Consider the following 20532-nt stretch of genomic DNA (forward strand, 5'->3'; position numbering starts at 1 on the left):
TTTAGTTTCTTTTGTAAGTACAATTCTATTTTTACTTCCCAGTTCTGAGTGTGGTGAGATTTGCTCTCTGGGGCAGATTTCTGAAAAAGTAAGTTACTGGGGTATTTAATTCAACCCATAACAATGTTGAACAAGACTAGACCTAATACTGACCCCAGGTAACACCGCTTGTTACAGACCTCCAACTAGACTCTGTGCCACTGACCACAACCCTCAACTTTCTCTTTCAGCCAGTTTTCAATTCATCCCACTGCCCATTCATCTAATCTACATTTCCTAAGCCTGCCTATGGGAGATGGTGTCAAAAGTTGTGCTGAAATCAAGGGAGACAACATCTACTGCCCTTCTGTCATCTATCCATCGAGTCATGCCCTCAGAGAAGGCTGTAAGTTTACCCAGACATCTGTCTACCTCTTTGTTTCATAACCTTCCACTTCTAGTCACTTCATACAACTCCTGCACAACCTTGATCCTCGTTTCTAATCTAAGTTTCTCCCCCCACTCTTGTGAGACCCCACCTGCAGTACTGTGGGGACATGTCCAGAGACGGGCCACCAGGATGAGCAGAGGGCTGGAACACCTCTCCTACGGACACAGACTGAAAGAGTTGGGGTTGTTCATTCTGGAGAAGAGAAGGCTCTGAGGAGACCTTATTGTGGCCTTTCAGTATCTGAAGGAGGCCTACAAGAAAGCTGGTGAGGGACTTTTTAGGGTGTCAGGTAGTGATTGGACTAGGGGAAATGGATCCAAGCTAGAGGAGGGGAGATTTAATCATTAGAAAGAAGTTCTTCACCGTAAGAGTGGTGAGACACCAGAACAGGCTGCCCAGGGAGGTGGTAGAAACCCCATCCTTGGAGTTTTTTAAGGCCAGGCTGGATGTGGTTCTGGACAACCTGATCTAATGTGAGATGTCCCTGCCCATGGCAAGGAGGGTGGAACTAGATGACTCTTGAGGTCCCTTCCAACCTTGACAATTCTATGATTATACAATTCCCATATCATCCGAGAGACTCTAAAGAATTACTTGAGAAAACCACTTCCATTGACAGGAAGGAAAGCAGAGAACTACTTGTAATAGTCTCTTTATTTTTCCTTCTTTAACAGGACTGTCTTTTCAGCACTGTGAGCAGCCAAGGTAAAATGCAGTGACTCATTCTGCACTAGATTTATCCACCAGCTTTTACAGAAGTAGGCCAATCCTGCAATGGAGTAACATCTTTCCTGTGAGACAGAATGATGTCCAAAAAACAGCCTTTCCAAAATAGCTTGAAGAGCTGTTTGCTGGTTTTCTAGTATTGTAATCATCATGGATATCTGATGCTGCAGCCCCCAAGAGCTAGTTTGCACTTTCTGTATAGGACAAGAATATCTCTGCATTAGGTAAAGACTGTGCAAGTAGTAGATATTCAATGTGTACACTGCAGCTGTCAGAACTTTATTATATTTCCAGAAAAAGTGGAAAAATGTACCTGAGACTAATAGAAGGTAGTAGAAGAAGTGGTGGTGTTTCTGAACTATACATACAATTGAATTGCTGGAAGCTGAACAGAAGACATAGCCAAGATTCTCCTGTTAGTAAATCAAACAGGGAATATACTCCTGGATAAGAACAAGTAGTGACTCCTGAGGTCCCTTCCAACTTTAATTATTCCATAATCCTGATTTCCTGCAGTAGGGAGACCACAACTGTGCTTTAGAAACACCAGTGCTCTCTTTGCAGCCAGAGTGTGTGGTAATGGTCACAATGGGCTATTTTGGAAGCCTGGAGTTGTGATGGAAGCATGTAATTGGCAAGAGCAAGATATACTGAATATGCAGATCAAACAAAGAAAAAGCTGATCTAACTCTGAATAACACCCTAGCTATAAATCTTTTCCTGACAGAAACACAATTGTGTATTGCTTTCTATTTTTCACTGTAGTTTTTCCCTTTATCTCACAAAACAATAGGTTTCTGAAAAAATACATTGTCACCAAGAGCTGTAGCTAAAGATTAAAGCTGAACAGATTTTTCTCAACATCACCCATTATTTTCATCAAAATATAAACAAATCAAATTAATTAGATAATAAATGCAACACAGTTCCTTACACTGATCTCCAGTCAATGAATGTCTACACAGTCAGAACCAAAGAACTAATACTCCTTCAGGCATTTATCAATACAGTACAGGCAATACCTCCTAATTAATACTGCAGTAATGTTTTGTATATAAAGTGAGTATTACAACTGATACGTAGGAACAGAGTTAGGTTACAATACCTGTCCAAAGTTAACAGCACAGTTTCATTCATTTCAGGTATATCATCAGCTTTAATAGTAATGTTGATTGTAGTATCACTTTGCCCAGACAAGAAAACAACGGAGCCATTAAAAGGACTGATGTCATCCTGTGTTACTGCCTTTTGATTGAGACCTGAGGGTTTCAAACTCCAAAAGACAGTTGCCTGACCGTCAGTCCCATCTCGATGCAGTGCAATGGAAACCTAGGAAACACATGAGTCTGTTGTGACTTGTAAAACTAGATGCAAAAACAATTATCCCCATGAAGATTACTGTGTCAAAAAGAGCCTCAGAATGCTCACCTTGGTTTTTTTCACTCATACCTATGTATAAAACATGAAACCAAACATGGTATATCAAAGAAAATGGATACTGAATCTTATCCTTTTAGTCACTTACCAATTATATAGACAGTAGAGATAACAGATTATTAATATCCCAAATTACAAAGCAACCATAAACACAAAAAATACTTCCATGACTGATTTAATCAGTGCACAGCTCAACAAGACACAACCTAGGTTTTATATGTAACTATCATAATTTTACTGTTAAAGTACACTGCCAACCTGTACTCTGCTTAATTAGCACTTTTAACCTGAGAAGAAGAAATGAGTTGTCTGATTCAGAATTTTGGGGACAATTTCATTGAAGAAAACTAGGGGAAAGAAAAAATGTACGATGAAAACACCTTTAAAAATATTTTTTCCAGTGCTTTTTAAAATACATCTTTGGGTTTTCAGAAACCTAAAAGTCGTAAGTTTTGGAAAATGCACCCACTAGCCAAATTTTATGTTCACAGGTAAGTCAGCTATAAGGTATGTAGACATTTGTATGAAATTTAGGAGTGTTATCAGTACTACTTTACATCACTGTTTTTGTATTTGCTGAGAGATCATCACAGGATCGCAGGATGTTAGGGGTTGGAAGGGACGTTCAAAGACCATCAAGTCCAACCCCCCTGCCAGAGCAGGACCACAGAATCCAGCACAGGTCACACAGGAATGCAGCCAGATGAGTCTTGAAAGTCTCCAGAGAAGGAGACTCCACAGCCTCCCTGGGCAGCCAGTTCCAATGCTCTGTAACCCTCACAGTGAAGAATTTCCTCCTCATGTTGAGGTGGAACCTCCTGTGCTGCAGTTTATATCCATTGCCCCTTGTCCTACCACAGGGTGCCTGTCCCCTCCCTCTTGACACTCAGCCCTCAGATATTTATAAACATTTTTAAAACCCCTCTCAGTCTTCTCTTCTCCAGACTGAAAAACCCCAGTACTCTCAGTCTCTCCTTGCAACGCACATGCTCCAGTCCCTTAATCACCCTGGTAGCTCCCTGCTGGATCAGATGTCTGCAGCATCATTTTATTTTTCCATGTCAGCATCAAAACTTAAATGGTTTTAGATGCTTACAGAAAAAAGGAAAGATCAACCTCTTTCTTCTGATAATGACTAACATATTATTTCAGACAATTTTTATCAGACCTGTTTGCCCCCCTCGCCCCCCTTTTTTTAAGCAGAGGAATATCTAAGATCATGCAGAACTCAGAGGAAGGATTATCCTCACATTAACTTTCAAATGTTACACTGAACACAGCAAACTTTATGTTCTCCAAATACATTTTCTATGCTAAAGGAAAATATAAAAAGGTTGGCTTACCACTGTATCAGGGGAATCTTCTGGCTCAGAAAGAATAATTGGAAGGTTGCTAATAAAGCCTATTTCTCCATTTGCAATATCTGGAGTAATCCTCAGAGAAATATTTCGAATTTCACCTAATCTAGGACTCAGAGGTGGGACTAGAGGAATTCTATTCACCAGCTCAACTTTTTCCAGCTGTAGGAAAAAAAAAAAAAAGAAACCTTAGCTCCAAGTCAAAACAATTCTGACATTTCAGAGTAAGTTTCATATGCAGGGAGCAATGTATCTCCAGAACAAATTTCTCTTAGTAGGTGTGCCAAAGAAATGGATATTGTTTAGCTTTGTCAGTAGCATGGTAACCCTTGTAGGCAAATCATGTTTGTGGACACAACTAAATCTATATAGAGGGAGAAAGAACCTTACAGACTGGCCAATTCTTTGCTACATCTATGAATCACAACAGTATTGATTTGACAAGTGGCCCATGCTATTGTCCTAACTTCATTTTCTGTGCCATGCATTGATCAAATCTGCTGGAGACACTAGAACCATAACGATTTACAACCTGTGATGAAGCCAAAGATGATTCAATCTTCTTTCTCCTCTCATACAACTTCGACTTCTCTATTTATAGTAACTAATCCATTAGAAATTGCATTCAAAACTGAAAACTAGTGCAGTATTTCAAAACTGTAGTCTCCTGTTGTCTTACCACATTTCTGATGGCTTATTTATACTAAGAAGAACTAAGAAAACATTTACCCTTTCTTTGAATGGGACATGTTACTCACTGAACACAGCAGCACTGACAGTAGCAGGGAAAGCAGGACATGCCTGTTTAAATATTTCCTTCAAATGTAATCTATGCCATATGATCCTATCAACATGAATCATTGTAATAAGTATTTCCATAACTGATTTGGATATACTTCTGCAAACTTTGCACTGCTGCATGAACCAACAACGGCAATCACCTTTTAACTCCCACAGGACGATTTGTTGATTGTTTTTTTTCTTGGAGTTATCAGATGTTGTCACTTAGTAAGGTTTCACTGGAGAAGGGGAAAGTGGTCTTATTTAAATCCATATACTGATCATGAATCATTTTAAGTGATAATTTTTTAAAGCACTTTAATTCTTAGCACATTAATCTATATCAAACACTTGGGCTGTATCATACTTTGTTCTACCATTGCTTGACTAACACACAAAAATATTCATGAAGTGTTTGTTTGATGATAGATGGAAATGTTTTATTCATTCATAGTGTATTCAGCAATTTATTCTTAACCATACCAGCTAGTTACTGAGTCTGAGGAACAGATGGTGGGATTGTTTGTTTCACTTGTTTTCTAAGCTTTCTTTTAGAGCAGACCCTGATCATGCAATTAACAGTGTGCAGGTGGATCACGGTGGGCTTGTTGGCTCAGTAAAGTTTCTGAAATACTACACAACTGAAAAATGTCACATTGTGCAATGCTTCTTATCCTGTATAGTAACTTTGAGATTGTAACTTTGAGATTCAAGTATTAACTGATGAAGAATCAAGGAAATATGTTTGTGAGTTCAGTGTTTCCTTTTAAAGCATATCAGGCTCCTGAGGAAAAAAGAATGCATTGTGAATTGAGTAATAGTGTCCATCAGTTTATTAAATTAGTTAATCTTCCTGTCCATACCAAAACTTGCACCTCAGACTACAGCTGGTTATTTAATTGAAGATGTCACTGAAGAATGTTAATCTCACTTTTCCAGTTCCTCCATCCATTCTCTAGCTGTGTTTAAGCTTCACTTCCTCCTCCACTCCTCCTCCCCTGATTCCTGAGTTGATCGTTTATTGTGCCCAGTACAAACTCTGCATAATCTTCTCATTCTAAACATGTTCACTGAGATTATCATTTATTCACAATGTAGAGGGATTGTCATAGTGATAAATAGGGGTATTTTTCTTCCTTCTCTAAATGAATTATTTGTGCTGGAAAGCCCCTCTGATTTTGGTTACTCAAACAAAAAGATTTTTATGGTTCATGGAGAAAGTACAGAACATTCACCCCCTGCCTCCCTGGAATCCACAGTTTGAAAAGCCAGGCAAAGTGCCTGCATTCTGAAATACTTATCATATGTGTGTCTCGTCCTTAGTTCTTTATGTATAATCCATCATTTAAAAGGGGCTTGGAACTGGCTATTTCAATTCTTCTGTAGATCTTTCAGATCTCTTGCAGATGTAAAACACACTAACGTATTGTAATATTCCAGCATGCAATCTTTATGTAACTGAATGCAAAAAAAAAAAAAAATTGCATACTAGTAAAAACAATTATGCAGTTCTGGCAATATTTTTTGGTTTGGTTTGTTTATTTGGAACTTTGTTTGTTGGTGGGTTTTTTTTTTAGTTTTGGGTTGGGTTGGGTTTTTTTGTTTGTTGGTATGAGGGGTTTTTAAGTGAATGTGTGGTGAAGGAGGTGGAGGGAAAGTCTTTTCAAGGTCCCAGGTAATCAAAGCATCTTCAGTTGACCGTTAATTTATAGACAAAATCTGGTGAATTTAACATCAACATCATCTGAAAACTCTAAAGACATCTGGATTAAAACGGAAAGATCAAAAGAAATTCTGCTCTAGTGGGACCACACTTGGAGTACTATGTCCAGCTATGGGACCAGCATAAGAGGGACATGGACCTGTTACAGCACGTCCAGAGGACAGCCACAAAGATGATCAGAGAGTTGCAGCACCTCCCCTATGGGGACAGGCTGAAAGAACTGGGGCTGTCGAGCCTGGAGCACAGAAAGCTCCAGGGAGACCTGAGAGCTACATTTCAGTATCTGAAAGAGACCTACAGGAAGGCTGGGAAAGGACTGTTTAGAGTGGCTTGTGGTGACAGGATGACATGCAATGGTTTGAAACTGGAGCAGGGTAGAATTAGGCTGGACATCAGGAGGAAGGTCTTCACTATGAGAGTGATAAAATGCTGGAACAGGTCACTCAGGGATGTGGGTGAGGGTCCCCTCCCACACAATGCAATCTGGAATCTGTGAATTAAGAAATGCCTCTGTCGTTTGTGCTTTGGATGCACCAACTCATCCTTTAGCCTGTGCATCAAGATTTCTGCCTGGGCTACATCATTCTAGATGACCAGTAACTTTCTAAAATGCAAGCGAATTTGGTTTCTCCAGTAAAAACTGAATACCTTCATTGGAAAGTGGATATTCTTTAAGTATTGTGATTGAAAATCCTGCTTTCTGTCGAAACCACAATTTTAGTGAATTTTTCCAGCCAATTTTAATTAGCAATGGCAGAAAGTCCCTTCTCACATATACAGAAAGAAAAGAGGAAAATACTTAAATGGGCATGTACATGGAAAACTGGAAAGAAGTACTATTTAAGTTCTCTGGTCAAATTTAGATATAAATGAAATACAATATAAGTTTACCTCTTTCAATATATATTTACTTGCTTGTAATTTCTATAATTTGTCACACAGTGTCTGTAACCTAATTTTAAGAACCTCAGTTTAGTTAAACAGAAAGCCAAGGGGTAGACAGAGAAACATACTTCAGAAGATGACTAACTTGATCTTTGTTAAATTCTGTGATTAATACCTGAGTCCTGTTCAATCAGTCTGGGTTTTTTCAAATGGTGTCTTTAGTAAAGAATTATTAGGAATAAAGCTTTTAATGCCGTATTTATGGAAGCTGTCTCTAAGTAAGAGTTTTCTTAGCTACAGAGCTAAAAAAAAAATGAAAAAGAAAAAAGTGATTAAGAGGTAGGAGCATTTTAATTAAACTAAAAGGGATGGAGCCACTACTAAATTGTATCCTTTTTATTATGCAAACTGAGATACCTGTATGAGGAAATGAGCACCATTTTGAAGAAATGCATCATTTCTTATTGGTATATTTAAAGTATCTTGTGTTTTTCCTTCTGGAAACATGAGACTGCTTCTTCCAGACATATTTAGAATGCCATCTTTTGCTCTTGCAGGATCCAGAGCTCCAGCTGGAATATACAGAGCAGTATAAACCAACTGCACATCTCCAACTGTTCCTCCTTCCCTTGCAAAACTCAAGGATAAAAAGCGTCCTGCTGGATTGCTTTCAATCTTCTGATTCTCCAAAGGATGAAATTTTATCAGGCCATAAACATCATCACTGTCCTGAATGTAAAACAGAAGCTGTAAAATAGAAAACAGCAGCACTTACTCCATGCCACAGTTGCTCTTTAACACAGTTTTCTTGCTTCCACAAAAGCTTGTCCTGACTGTCAGCATACATTTTTCTCCTTAGTGAATTGGCACTCAAGAAAGAAATCAGATTGACAGCCCCAAAGTCGTCTTTGTGCACAGGCACCACAACAGCGGCAGTGGCAACTTTCCCACTATGCATCATCTGTGTGCCAGAATGAGCTCTGCATAACTGATTTTTTGGTTCAGCAGCCAAAGTCAATAATTTAAAAATGTTTCTGATTGTGAAAAATTTCGTTTTATTCACAAGGTCCATTCCAACTGTTTTTGAGGAAGACAAAATAGGGACTTGAGTCACAAAACCATCAGCCACGCCAACCACCCTTTATTTAACAGTTCAGAGGTTACAACTCCTCCTCTGAAGCTGTTCCTCTTTGTAAAACACTCCAATAATCATTAAGACAGCAAATGAGCAAGTGAAAATAACTTTCCAGCCTTCTCTTAGAAAGCAGTTACTCAGTCAACATTTATGCAATGCTATGTAAATTGGGAATAACCTAAGAAGAATGTCACCACATTTTAAAAGTCTAGCTTTATATACTACACTAAACCAAATAACTTTGGATATGGCTACAGATCAAATAATATTACAGATTAATTTGTTTGATTTCTTTTCAAGACCAAATCCTCTAGACATTTTAGCTAACATAATCAGTGTTATCAAAGTCCCTGATTATTACCTGTTATTACAGTCTCCAAAAGTATCCCAAAAGCAAACTTACCTCTGATGGTTCACTGACTTCTGCACCTCCCTGTATTGTATGAGCTAAGAGTTTCAGGAGATATGGCTCTGCCTCTTCAGGTACATCATCATCAATAATGTTCAGAGGAAGTTTTACCAGCATCTCTCCTTGAGCAAAACATATCTCCCCAGTCTCTGGAGTGAGGTCTGCAGTCACAGGTGAGGGATCACTGCTATTCCTTATTATAACCCAGGTGACAGAAACATTTCCATGCGTTCCACCATTTCTTACAACCGTGATCCCTTCAAACCTAGGGTTTTGAAAGAAAATAAAACCCTACAATATAAAATTATCATTAACATTGGTTAAGACTTAGTTCCCTGAAAGAGCTACTCTGTCTTAAGTGGAACAGATGTTAACTACTGCAACTGCTATTTGAGGAGGAGCTCACAGTTTGTGAAATCAGAACACGTATGTAGGACTCTTCTTAGAGGGCTTACTCATGAGCTCTCTATAATGTCTATAAAAATATTTCATAGAATCATAGATTAATTTCCAGCTGGGCTCTGGCCCTTCTAATTTTCTCCCTGCATAGCCTCACAAGAAGTTTGTAGACCTCCTGAGTGGCCTGCTTTTAGAACTGTTAGGACTTAGCCTGTCAGAACTTATTTTGTTTACAGCAAAGACACTTTGGAAGTGGAGACTTGACATGTTTCACATTTGTCTGAAGAAATACATTTCTGAAAACCTTTATTAATTTTATACTTAATTTTATATACTATATCAAAATACAGTTGCCAGGCATGGTAATTCAAATAAGAATCTGAATGAATCATTTGTCTCTGTACTGAAATATAAATATTTTTGTTCGAAATATTTCCTGTGCAAGGAGACACTTCCACTTCCCAAAGATCTTTGTAGACACAGTTGATAATAATAACACACTGACTTCTACATTGTATTTTCAGTAGTGATTTTGTAATTATTTTCAATGAAACCCTAAGGATGTTTAACAATGCCAAACAAATCTCTTAAACTGATTAGATACTAGATTTGAAGATCTGTAGTACCTTGAAATTTGGTCTTCATCAATGATAACAGTCTGAGCAAACAGGATACTGTTGATTGATAGTACTCCATAGGGTTTATCATTCGGTTGGATGGTGACATGAATGACAGATGGATTAACCAAAACAGCATCTCCTTGCAGACTGTCCTTAAGGAGCATAATCTGAAAGGTCTCAGCAATTTCTGGTATGGCATCATCAAGTATCTTAAATTTTATGTAAGTTTCATGAACTAGAGGTGGGAAAACAATAGTTGTATTTGGCTGTAGATCTAGGAAGTCTACATTAAGCTGTGCATGTGCTGTTGTATCCCCAGTTACAATGGCGTAATTGACAGAGACTTCATGTTCATCAGGGCCAATTAATTTTCCACTGACATCTCTACCACGAACCACTTGAATTGTTAGCACACCAACTTCCTCAGGCACCATGTAAGCACTCTGAGCAAAACGCACAGGACTGTCATTTTTCCTAATATTAATCTGAACAGAGTTTCTTGTAGTGTTGATTTCAGCCCCTCCTTCCACGCTCCTCAGATAAACAACAAACAATTCATCATTTTCAGGTACCTGGGGGAAAAAAAAATATTAGCAACTGGGTGTAAGTCATATATCAAATATGTGCAGAAGGTTCTTACCGAGAAAACTGATTTATGTATTTCACAGGAAAGACAAATAATATCAACTTGACAGCTCATATTTAGATAAACAGGAGAGAAGTCTTGCTTTTAACTTGGGTTCAAAATTCCTCCTCCATACTGAATGTTTCCATTTTTTAAAACATAGTTCTGTGCTCTGGTAATATGAATGTGGGTGAAAAGTCAAACAAAAGCACAACAAAAACTAGGCAAGAATCAGAAAAAGATGGATCTTTCCAACTTCAGACTATGAGGAGATGCAAACTCTACCTTAAAAAGCCATCTCTACCTGGAAATAAATGTTCCTCCTAGTTATGCAGATTGTATACATCTTGATTCTCTGATGTTGATATTGATTTACCTCTATGCATGCCCGAGGAAATACAGGGACAACTTATGGACACAACCTACCTTGGCCCATCCGTTCCTATGTAAGTGGAAAAAGGAACATCTTCTACGTTCAGACACGCTTGTATCCCCAAAGAAAAATTCCATCAAAGAGTTGAGAAAGTGTTTTCTGATGCTTAGATATTAATTAGGATTTGGCATTGTTACAAAAGGGCTGTTTACAACTGATTTTTAGTTTCAGCTATTTCTGCTTTAATACCTGATGCAGCAAACAATAATGAATGGCTTATAAATCACAAATTACAGAACATAAGGCTGAGATTTTTGCTTTGAATCATTACACTTTATTCCTCAAATCTTGATTTGCTTCAGTTATTCAGATGAAAAAATACTATTATTTTATTAATACATATAGGGAAAAAAATAAATCTTAAAAAAACAAAAATTATGATCTGTGCATTCTCAGCCTTGCTGTGCATGCCTGGAAACCAGCATTATTTGCTTCTGAAAGGAGCTACAGGACAGAATTACTTATTTTTGGCTAATGGTAATGCTCTGTTAGAAAGCTGACAAATCCTTTTAACGCACTTTTGTTTACTGAGCTAAGAAAGTTCTGAAAACCTTGCTGTCCAATAGTTCTCTTTCACACTCATTTGTTAATTGGCCACCCTCAGATCCTTTTCTAGGGCTAAGAGAGTGGGCATGCAACTGCCTTTACAGCTGATGCTAATTCTGTTCCTTGTTTGGCTTGTGGCACTTAAACTTGCACAATGTTGTTGACTGATGTAGGGAGTTTTTTGTAATGTAAGATCTGGAAGCTTTCAGTCACCAGTAGATACCAATTAATTGTTTAATTTAGTTCACTAATTAATACACCATTTTGCACCATAAAATGATGCATTTAACAGCCAGCCAAAACGTATCTATCCACTGCTGTAAGTTTATTATCTTAGTATCTCACATAAATGGGACATTCTGAAGTTCTTAATGGCTTCATGACTGACCAGTAAGAAAACAAAATGTCAAACTTCAAAGACAACAGAATAAAGAATTTCTGGTGCTGCTTTGCCTCTTTCATTCTCTCTTAACAAAGTTTCCATTATTCCCCACCAAAAAAAAAGGAAATGTGTACAATAAAATCACCATAAATGTAATGCTGTTGAGATCAGATCTGCAGTCCCCTCATTTCTGGGGGAAAAGGAATAGTCAGTTCAGAAAAAACACTTGTGTGGATGTTTTTCCTAATTTCAGCTTCTAAAAGCTCAAACTAAGTTCTAAGAGTAACATTGAATCATTGTGAATTTCATCAGTATCAGCATCAATGAAGGTTTTTTATGCAAAATTAACCTTTCACTTATGCCTGTGGACTTCCATTTAGTAAACGAACAAACCTTGTGTAGATCAAACATTCAGAAACAGAACTTTGAGAATTTCTCAGAAGGAAAAAAAAATAAATAATCACATCCTCCTCAAAAGTAAAATGATTTCTAAGTCACAGAAATATCACCTACAATTCAAAGAGATGTTTCTATACACCAGTCTGACACACTCTCTTTACATTAAAAATGCCAGCACTGATGTGCAAACCCACTTCTTATAAAAAACAGAAATATGCAGAAAAACCCCACACCTGGCTTTGAAGTTGCTCACTTCTGAGACAGATACTTTTTGGCTATTAATATTTTCTTTTGAACCTTCTTTTTGTTACTCCTTAGCATATTTGCTTATTTTGGTACCTCTATTTTCCCTCTCATCTCCATTATAATTTTTTTTGAAACAAAACAGGAAAGTGTAAACAAAATGAAAACCATGAGATCAGAAGTTGAAGAACTTTTTTTGCTTTCTCTGACAGAGAAAGGCTCAGAACATATAAATATTTTTTTTTTCACAGACTAGTCTAACAATTGAAAATCTGTAATTATCACCCACTGTTCATGCCTTTTATGAGATTGTTTCTTTTAGGACTTATCTTTTTTTTTAGTGTTTTAAAATATATATATGTTTTGAAACATATATATAAAACCATACATTTATTTTCAGTGAATATTTCCTGTGAATATTCAACATGTTATGTTCTTTCTTTAGTGGTAAGCAACATGTCTGCTGCTCACAGTTACTTGTTAATAAAAAGTAAAATGGATTCTCATGCAGTGTTAACTGAAGGCAGAGGAGATGCACAGGCATTACTGAGGATGGAATGAAAAAACCATCATGTAAGCAACATTAGGATTAGGTTCCTTTTGCCTAAAATACTAATAAAGACAGAAAAAGACAGGCTCAGTTCATTATGTAAACATAGACTGAATTTCCAAGTCTGACTAGCAGTCAAAAGCAGAGCATATTTAAAAACAAATAGAGAAAAGTTCAGCAAAGAAAGGATAGTCTAACAGATAAACCTGTATCTAGTACAACATCACCCTTGGTCATACAAGGACCTCAATATTCCATCTGAAGACAAGTACAACACTTTCCTGATTATTTACAGATTTACTGCAAAGGCACCCAAAAGGTCTAGTCCTAATGGACAGGATATGTCTGGGAAATAAAAATAGTCACTGATGAGAATTACAAAGGTAGCACTAGGAGTAAAAATGAGAGCCCATAAAGCCAAAATTTAACATAATTTTATTAAGCAGAAGCACTCCTAACACTATTTGAACCAAATATTTTTGTTAATTTATTATTCTAAGTCTCTCCAGAGCAGCAGCTAACCTACATATCCAAAACCAAAAACGAAGTCATCTTGTTCTTACCTGATCATCCAGTACTGTTAAATTATAAATCAGCATTGATCTCCCAGGGGTAAATGTAATATTTCCCCTAGCTGGGCTGAAGTCTTCTTCAGCTGGGTTTGGTCCATCTTCTATCTGCAAAGAATTGATTTTCGACATAAGAAACATATAAAGGAGTCATACAAATACAGGGAAAGTACAATAGTCAATATACAGATTGTGACATGCATAACAAAGGAGTATCTGTCAGGCATCTCCTGCTCACAGGCACACACATTCAGTTGTGAAAACCTGCTCTTTTTTGGCAGATGGAGTAAGCACTCTAGAATTATGTGTTGTCATAAAAAGAGGAAGAAAACTGCTTCCATACAGGCCTGTGTGAACTCATTGGTATCTACTGATGCGTAAGTGAATCTAATATAAAGAATATTCACCCTGATTTAAATCACTAGTATTTCATAGTAAGTTCCAAGACAATAGCAGTTACTGGGTTTGTGTCTGTTCTGTCTTGACTTGTGACATTAAGTGAAATACAGTTAATACTGAAACCTAAGAGACTAGGAAGACTCTTAGAGGCAGTATGCTGGGTTTGTTTTAGGGTTTGTTTAAGAAAAACTCGTAATTTTTCTTCAACATATGTATATAAACTACACTGTGAGATGGATCATGAAAACAGTAAAATTTATTGGACATTAAAACAAGGTCCAAAACAAGCAGATCTACAACAAATTACACAGACAATCTAATTCTGTATATTAACTATACATAATGTATTTAGCATGCAATACAATCCAGCAGAAATCTCTATCGAGATTTTGAGGTCCAGATTAAAACTTTGATGATGTGTAAGACCTGACAACTCATAAATAAATATCCAAATGAAAGACTTTATATGTAATTTAAAAATATAGAGTAGAATCAGAGCCAGGTAAGAAAAAACAGCAATACAATAAAAGCCAATAACTATATCACATTAAATTCAAGCACGTAAATAGCCTAAATATTCAACATGAATAATTATTTTGAAAGGCTTGAGCTTCTGGAGATTCAGACTGCAGATTTCAATGGATTTCAATAAATACTGAAATCTGGTACTTACACATTCTAATTTGTCAGAAGTATTATAGACTCAGATGTTTATTTGTAAAATACAGATAAATTTTGAAGAAATATTAAATAAGACATTTAATGCACTTAATACACATTGTTTTCCAATAACACCAACTAATGCTGCGTGAAATATCTTCCTAAAAGAGAATACTTAGTTTTCTCTAGTATCTCTCAATTTTTGTTCAAATTAAACAGCCATCTAGATAATAATGATATTTTCCATTTGACAGGTGGCACCTTTACATTTCACGAAGCAAATGCAGACATAGGTATTTGGCCTCTATTTTGCTTTTATAAACACTTCAGCAAGTTATGATTATGGCCTCATAGCCAACAGACAAAGGGATGAAGCCTTTTTGATAAACTCACCTCAAAAGTCACGATGACCGTCCCATAGGTTCCCCTCTCCCTAATTAGAGTGAGAGGCACAAATTCATTTCTGCCCCTGGGCTCATTCACTGTGATTAAGGCAGACTAATGAGGAAGAAAAAGGACAGGCAATCAGGCACAGATCAAATATCACAGCAGAAGGAAGAAACTGTTGCCATAGAAATAACCAAACTCCCACAGACAAGTTAATCCAATCTGCAAACCAGTCCACTGATGGCATACATTTCCTAGCAACCAATTAGTTCAGCTAATGAAAAGCTTGGCAGATTTCAGATTTTAAAAAATTATCATGAATTATGCATGTTGAGTGTTACTTTTTAGTTTTTTTAGTGTGAATTAACATAGCCAATATACACAAAAGACTGGCATATTAGCACTGGTATTTATAGGAGCTCCTAATCCCATTAAAAATAGGTTTTCTCCATTAAAAAGTAATTTCTTAGATAACTAGCTATAAATGGGCCTGTCTATCAAACTGTTGCACCTGAAAGATTTCAAAGAATTACACCAGTTCATGAAACGGCTTAACTTAGTATTGTGGTGTTAAAAATTTCTCCTGTTTTTGAGGTTTTTCAGGGAATCCTCTACAAAGATTGCATCACCATAATCATATACACACAGCACAGTTTCTAACACAAACTCTGGTTTATGGCACATATGCTCCACACTATGAGTAACACCAGTGTCCTATCAGAGGTGTTATACAGTGAATATATACCATGATGTTGTTGCCTCAGCTTAAGAGGTAAGTAACAAAACTCCTCACTGAAGATGGGGAAATGTATATATTCTCAAGATTTCCAAATCTCATCTTTAACTTTCTCATGGTATTACTCCTCACTTCTTCCCTGCTATATTTGCATCTAATAGATGTGGGGCAGTGGGACAGTATAACGTTTTAGTTCCATATTTAAGATGATAAACATAGTTATTCACACAACTGTGAGGGTTTCTGGCCATGTCTCAACACTGAAAAGCATACACAAGTATTAATACTGTCTATATGTATGAGTTACATACATATGTTTGAATTACCTCCAGAGATATTTCAAAGATGGAATTCAGAATCAGTTTTCAAGGGATTCAGTTGAGCAACTAACCAGCATCTTTGACAATTTCACTTTTATGTTTTCTAAAGCTTTCACATATACCATATAAAAAGCCATACCATGTTAAAAGAAATTATTCCAAAGGCATTGTCATTTGACAAGATTGTTACAGTGACAGATTTGGGGGAGCCAAGCTTTATCCCTGGAGATGGTTTCTAAAATTAACAAAACAAACAAACAAACAAAGACATTCAGTATGTTGCTGGTCAAACAATACACACTTTGATTTTACTGTCTTTTAAGAGTAAATAGTAGCCTATAACACATTACATGTCTTTTTATTATCTTTTAAAATGCAAATTCTTTTAAAGCAACAGAATGCACCAAAGTAATTCTGAGGGAAAACACTCTATACAGTCAACAACAAGGGGCTTGAAACAAACTTTGTACAAGACTAATCATAGTTTGAAAATCTATTAATGACACTATAGTAATAAGGAACTAGGAATTAAGCATATAGCCCTGCCAGGAACTCTGAAGTGTTTCTTATTTTTCCCCACACATTTCTATAAAACTGAAACTTTGAAGCTATTATACTCAGGCATCAGATATAGGAAGCAAATCTTTACAATGTTGTAAAAATAAGCTATGTTTATAAATCAAAAGAAGGAGGGAGGGGAAAACATGCACTAAAACCATCCCCTGAGATGTATAAATAAATATCAACAAAATATATTTTATCTTTACTGAACTGACATCAAACTTATGAATTGCTACCTAAAAAAAACCAAAGTGAACATGAACCCTTCTCTTGTAGCATGACTGCTGTGAGACAGAACAGTATGAAGAGATTTATTTAGGTAAATCTTGTTTACCCTCTGCTTCTAAAGGTCTAGACGTCATCTTCCTTCTATGCAGAAAACCAGGAAGGGCTAAGAGTCTCTTTACAATTTTACTCCTCTGGGCTCTAGTACAACGTGAAATGTCCACAGCTGAATGCAGTGGACCACCTCAGACTAAATCTACATTACACTGCAACTTCATCAACAGAAGCCACGTCCCTTGAAACATTCCAAGTCAAGCTGGACAGGGCTCTGAACAATCTGGTCTAGTTGAAGATGTCTGTGATGACTGTGAAAGGGTTGAACTAGATGACCTTTAGAAGTCTCTTCCAATCCAAACCATTCTATGATTCTATCACACACAGACACTCAGGGGTATGGCAAAACCTTCTAAAAATCATTAAGGACCATCCTAGCTAGTCTCTAGATTTTAGTTCTTACTAGGACTCACAAGCAGTACCTGTGGAACACCAGCCACTGATACCAAATTGCCCCCTGTTTCTGAGGAACAGATAAATCGAAAAATTGATACTTACTGGTAATGTCAAGTAAAATGTGAATGTCTCATCAGCCTCTGGAAGATCATCATCACAGACAGAGATATACACTGTTCGATTTGTTTCTGTATCAGGTATAAATGCAGCTGCATATGTGTCAAAAAAGTCCCCTGTGTTTTCTCCATCAATCTGCAATAAGCACACAAATGAATGCCTCCTCCTTTTCACCCTGATATCCTCTCTAATATTGTTCCAGACTCATTTAACAGTCTTCATACACTCTTCGCACACAGTCCTTCCCAAAATTTCCCCTGCTGTCATACAGTTATAGACAGAGGGTGGAAGTAATAGACCCTTCTACCCATGATGAGCAATCAGGGAGAACAAAACAGATCAAACCAAACGATACACCTTATTCAGAACCATTTATGACTTTCTTGCAACTGGGTAACTTCTGCATAATGCACCTTATGAACAATTTGTGAATGGATAAGCTCTTCCTAGCACAGATGCGTATACCTTGTAACACCCTAACTGAAACTGAAATTTACCTTAAAATTTAACTGCCCTCTGCCTTCCTGCCTCACTCTAGGGAGGAGAGGGAGCCTAGAACTTTAACATAGATTAGTATTTTCACTGACATTGTTGGCAAAATGAAGTCTTCTATAATGAACCGCCCTGTTCTCACTTCAGTTGATAAAAGAAAATCCCACTCATTCCTGGCAGTAGTGCTGGGATTGGGAGCTCTAGGCAAGCAGTTGGACTTGTTGATCTCAAAGGTCTCTTCCAATCTCAAGAGGTCAATGATTCTACTGCATGCAAAGTGGTTAGAAGAGAGGTAACAAAGGCAGTAGTGTCAAGAGAGCAATGGGTCCAGGTTAAGTGTACAGCTGGAAGCTGAGACTGAATGGAGAGAAGCAACTGAACCAGCATAGCTGCTACACCTGAAACTACCAGACTTAAGAGGAACTAATGGTTTGAACAAAAAAAGTGGAAAAGGCTGTTTGTGAAAAAAGCTATTCTTCATTTGAGAACAGTGAAATTAGAAATTCAGTGATGAGGAAACGAAGTATGGAAGGCATTCTATGTCTCCCCCATCACTGGATATATTGGCAATTACTTTTTATGTTTCTAAGCCAACACCAGACTAAACAAAAAGCTCTTACAAAATAGGCTATAAATATCTCCCTGAAAGAGCTGGTCAAAATATTCATATTATACATCCACATTTTCAACGTGAGTTCATATCCACAGTCAAAATCACATGCATATATCAGTCTGAACTTCCACCTGAGCAGTCAGAGTTCCCTCCTTGAGGAGATGTTTATATGATTATTTTGATGCAGCCAGAAGGAATTTACTCAGTTTGAGAAACCAGGTGTTGCTTCTTCAAAGTGAATCACAGAATTATAGGATCAACAAGGTTGGAAAAGACTTCAGAGATCATCAAGTCCAACCTATCAACCAGCATCTCATGACTAACTAAACCATGGCTTCCAGTACCACATCCAATCCTTTTCTGAACACCTCCAGGGATCGTGACTCCACCACCTCCCCAAGCAGCACATTCCAATGGCAGATCACTCTTTCTGGGAAGAACTTTCTCCTCACCTTGAGCCTAAACTTCCCATGGCACAGCTTGAGACTGTGTCCTCTTGTTCTGGTGCTGGTTGCCTGGGAGAAGAGACCAACCCCCTCCTGGCCACAACCTCATTTCAGGTAGTTGCAGAGAGCAATAAGATCTCCCCTTAGCTTCCTCTTCTCCAGGCTAAACACCCCCAGCCTCTCTTCGCAGGGCTTGTGCTCGAGGCCTCTCCCCAGCCTCACTGCCCTTCTCTGGACACATTCAAGTATCTCAATGTCTTTCTTAAATTGAGGGGCCCAGAACTGGACACAGTACTCAAGGTGTGGCCTAACCAGTGCTGTGTACAGGGGTACAATGACCTCCCTGCTCCTGCTGGCCACACTATGCCTGATGCAGGCCAGGATGCCATTGGCTCTCTTGGCCACCTGGGCACACTGCACTGCTGGCTCCTGTTCAGCTGCTGTCAACCAGCACCCCCAGGTCCCTTTCCACCTGGCTGCTCTCCAGCCACTCTGACCCCAGCCTGTAGCTCTGCATGGGGTTGTTGTAGCCAAAGTGCAGCACCCAGCACTTGTTAAATGCCACCAGGTTGGACTCCATCCATCTGTCCAGCCTGTCAAGGTCCCCTATAGAGCCCTCCTACCCTCTAACAGATCAACACCTGCTCCCAACTTGGTGTCATCTGCAAACTTACTAACGGTGGACTCAATCCCCTCATCCAGATCATCAATAAAGATATGGAACAGTGAAGCAGTGTCTCACTCAACCATCACCGAAGCAGTGTCTCACTCAACCATCACCCTCCTTTGCACAGGCTAGATAAAAACAAGACTTGATTCAAAACTTCAGGAGATATTAAGTGAGGATATAACTGGCATAGTCTCTTACCGACACAATGGCTGTGATGTTAGCAGGCTTCCCTGTCCTTTCGATTACAAGACGTATCACAGTTGTGCTTGTCTCATTAACTACAAATTCTGTTTGTCCACTGAACTTCACTTCCGTTTCTCCAGAAGTGAAATGAATGAGCACTGCTAAAAGCAAACAAAGAAATGAAGAAGCAGAGGGCATCCCTATAGGGGGAAAAAAAATAAGTATAATTAAACATTAATTGTGACTCTAAAACACATAAAACATTCACAGTTAACCTAATCAATCTATTTCAGCTATAAGCAAGTCAGGTAATGTAATTATCATCTATTTTTAATTGTCTTTTCATAATCTTCACCCAGTGCTTTTCTAGACAGGTTTTATCCCTCCAACTGAAAAAGGTTCATAACTTCTTTCAAGAAAAAACAGTGACACTGCTGCAATTGTTTTCATTGTCAACCAAGAGATAATTCACTTAGAAGCTGACAGTTATTTCTACTTTATTTGCTCTCTCAATGCTCTTTGGAAATAAACATGAATTGGCAGGAAGGGTGAAGGGCTGGACAT

At 37.8% G+C, this 20532-nt stretch overlaps 1 protein-coding gene across 1 annotated transcript in view; it reads right to left on the bottom strand.

Annotated features, from left to right (window-relative positions):
• Positions 1 to 20166, bottom strand: part of ADGRV1 (adhesion G protein-coupled receptor V1) — a 366634-nt gene extending 346468 nt beyond the window's left edge. Inside the window, exons 1-10 of the mRNA XM_054397457.1 lie at positions 19984 to 20166; positions 17550 to 17699; positions 16291 to 16386; positions 15102 to 15206; positions 13644 to 13757; positions 9909 to 10474; positions 8878 to 9148; positions 7757 to 8086; positions 3937 to 4113; positions 2262 to 2485 (exon numbers count right to left, since the gene is read on the bottom strand). Coding sequence (XP_054253432.1) covers positions 2262 to 2485; positions 3937 to 4113; positions 7757 to 8086; positions 8878 to 9148; positions 9909 to 10474; positions 13644 to 13757; positions 15102 to 15206; positions 16291 to 16386; positions 17550 to 17699; positions 19984 to 20166 — 2216 coding nt within the window. The remainder of the gene's footprint in view (positions 1 to 2261; positions 2486 to 3936; positions 4114 to 7756; positions 8087 to 8877; positions 9149 to 9908; positions 10475 to 13643; positions 13758 to 15101; positions 15207 to 16290; positions 16387 to 17549; positions 17700 to 19983) is intronic.
• Between the last annotated feature and the right edge of the window lie 366 nt (positions 20167 to 20532).

This window comes from Indicator indicator, chromosome Z (genome assembly GCF_027791375.1).
Source record: "Indicator indicator isolate 239-I01 chromosome Z, UM_Iind_1.1, whole genome shotgun sequence".
NCBI classification, from domain to species: domain Eukaryota; kingdom Metazoa; phylum Chordata; class Aves; order Piciformes; family Indicatoridae; genus Indicator; species Indicator indicator.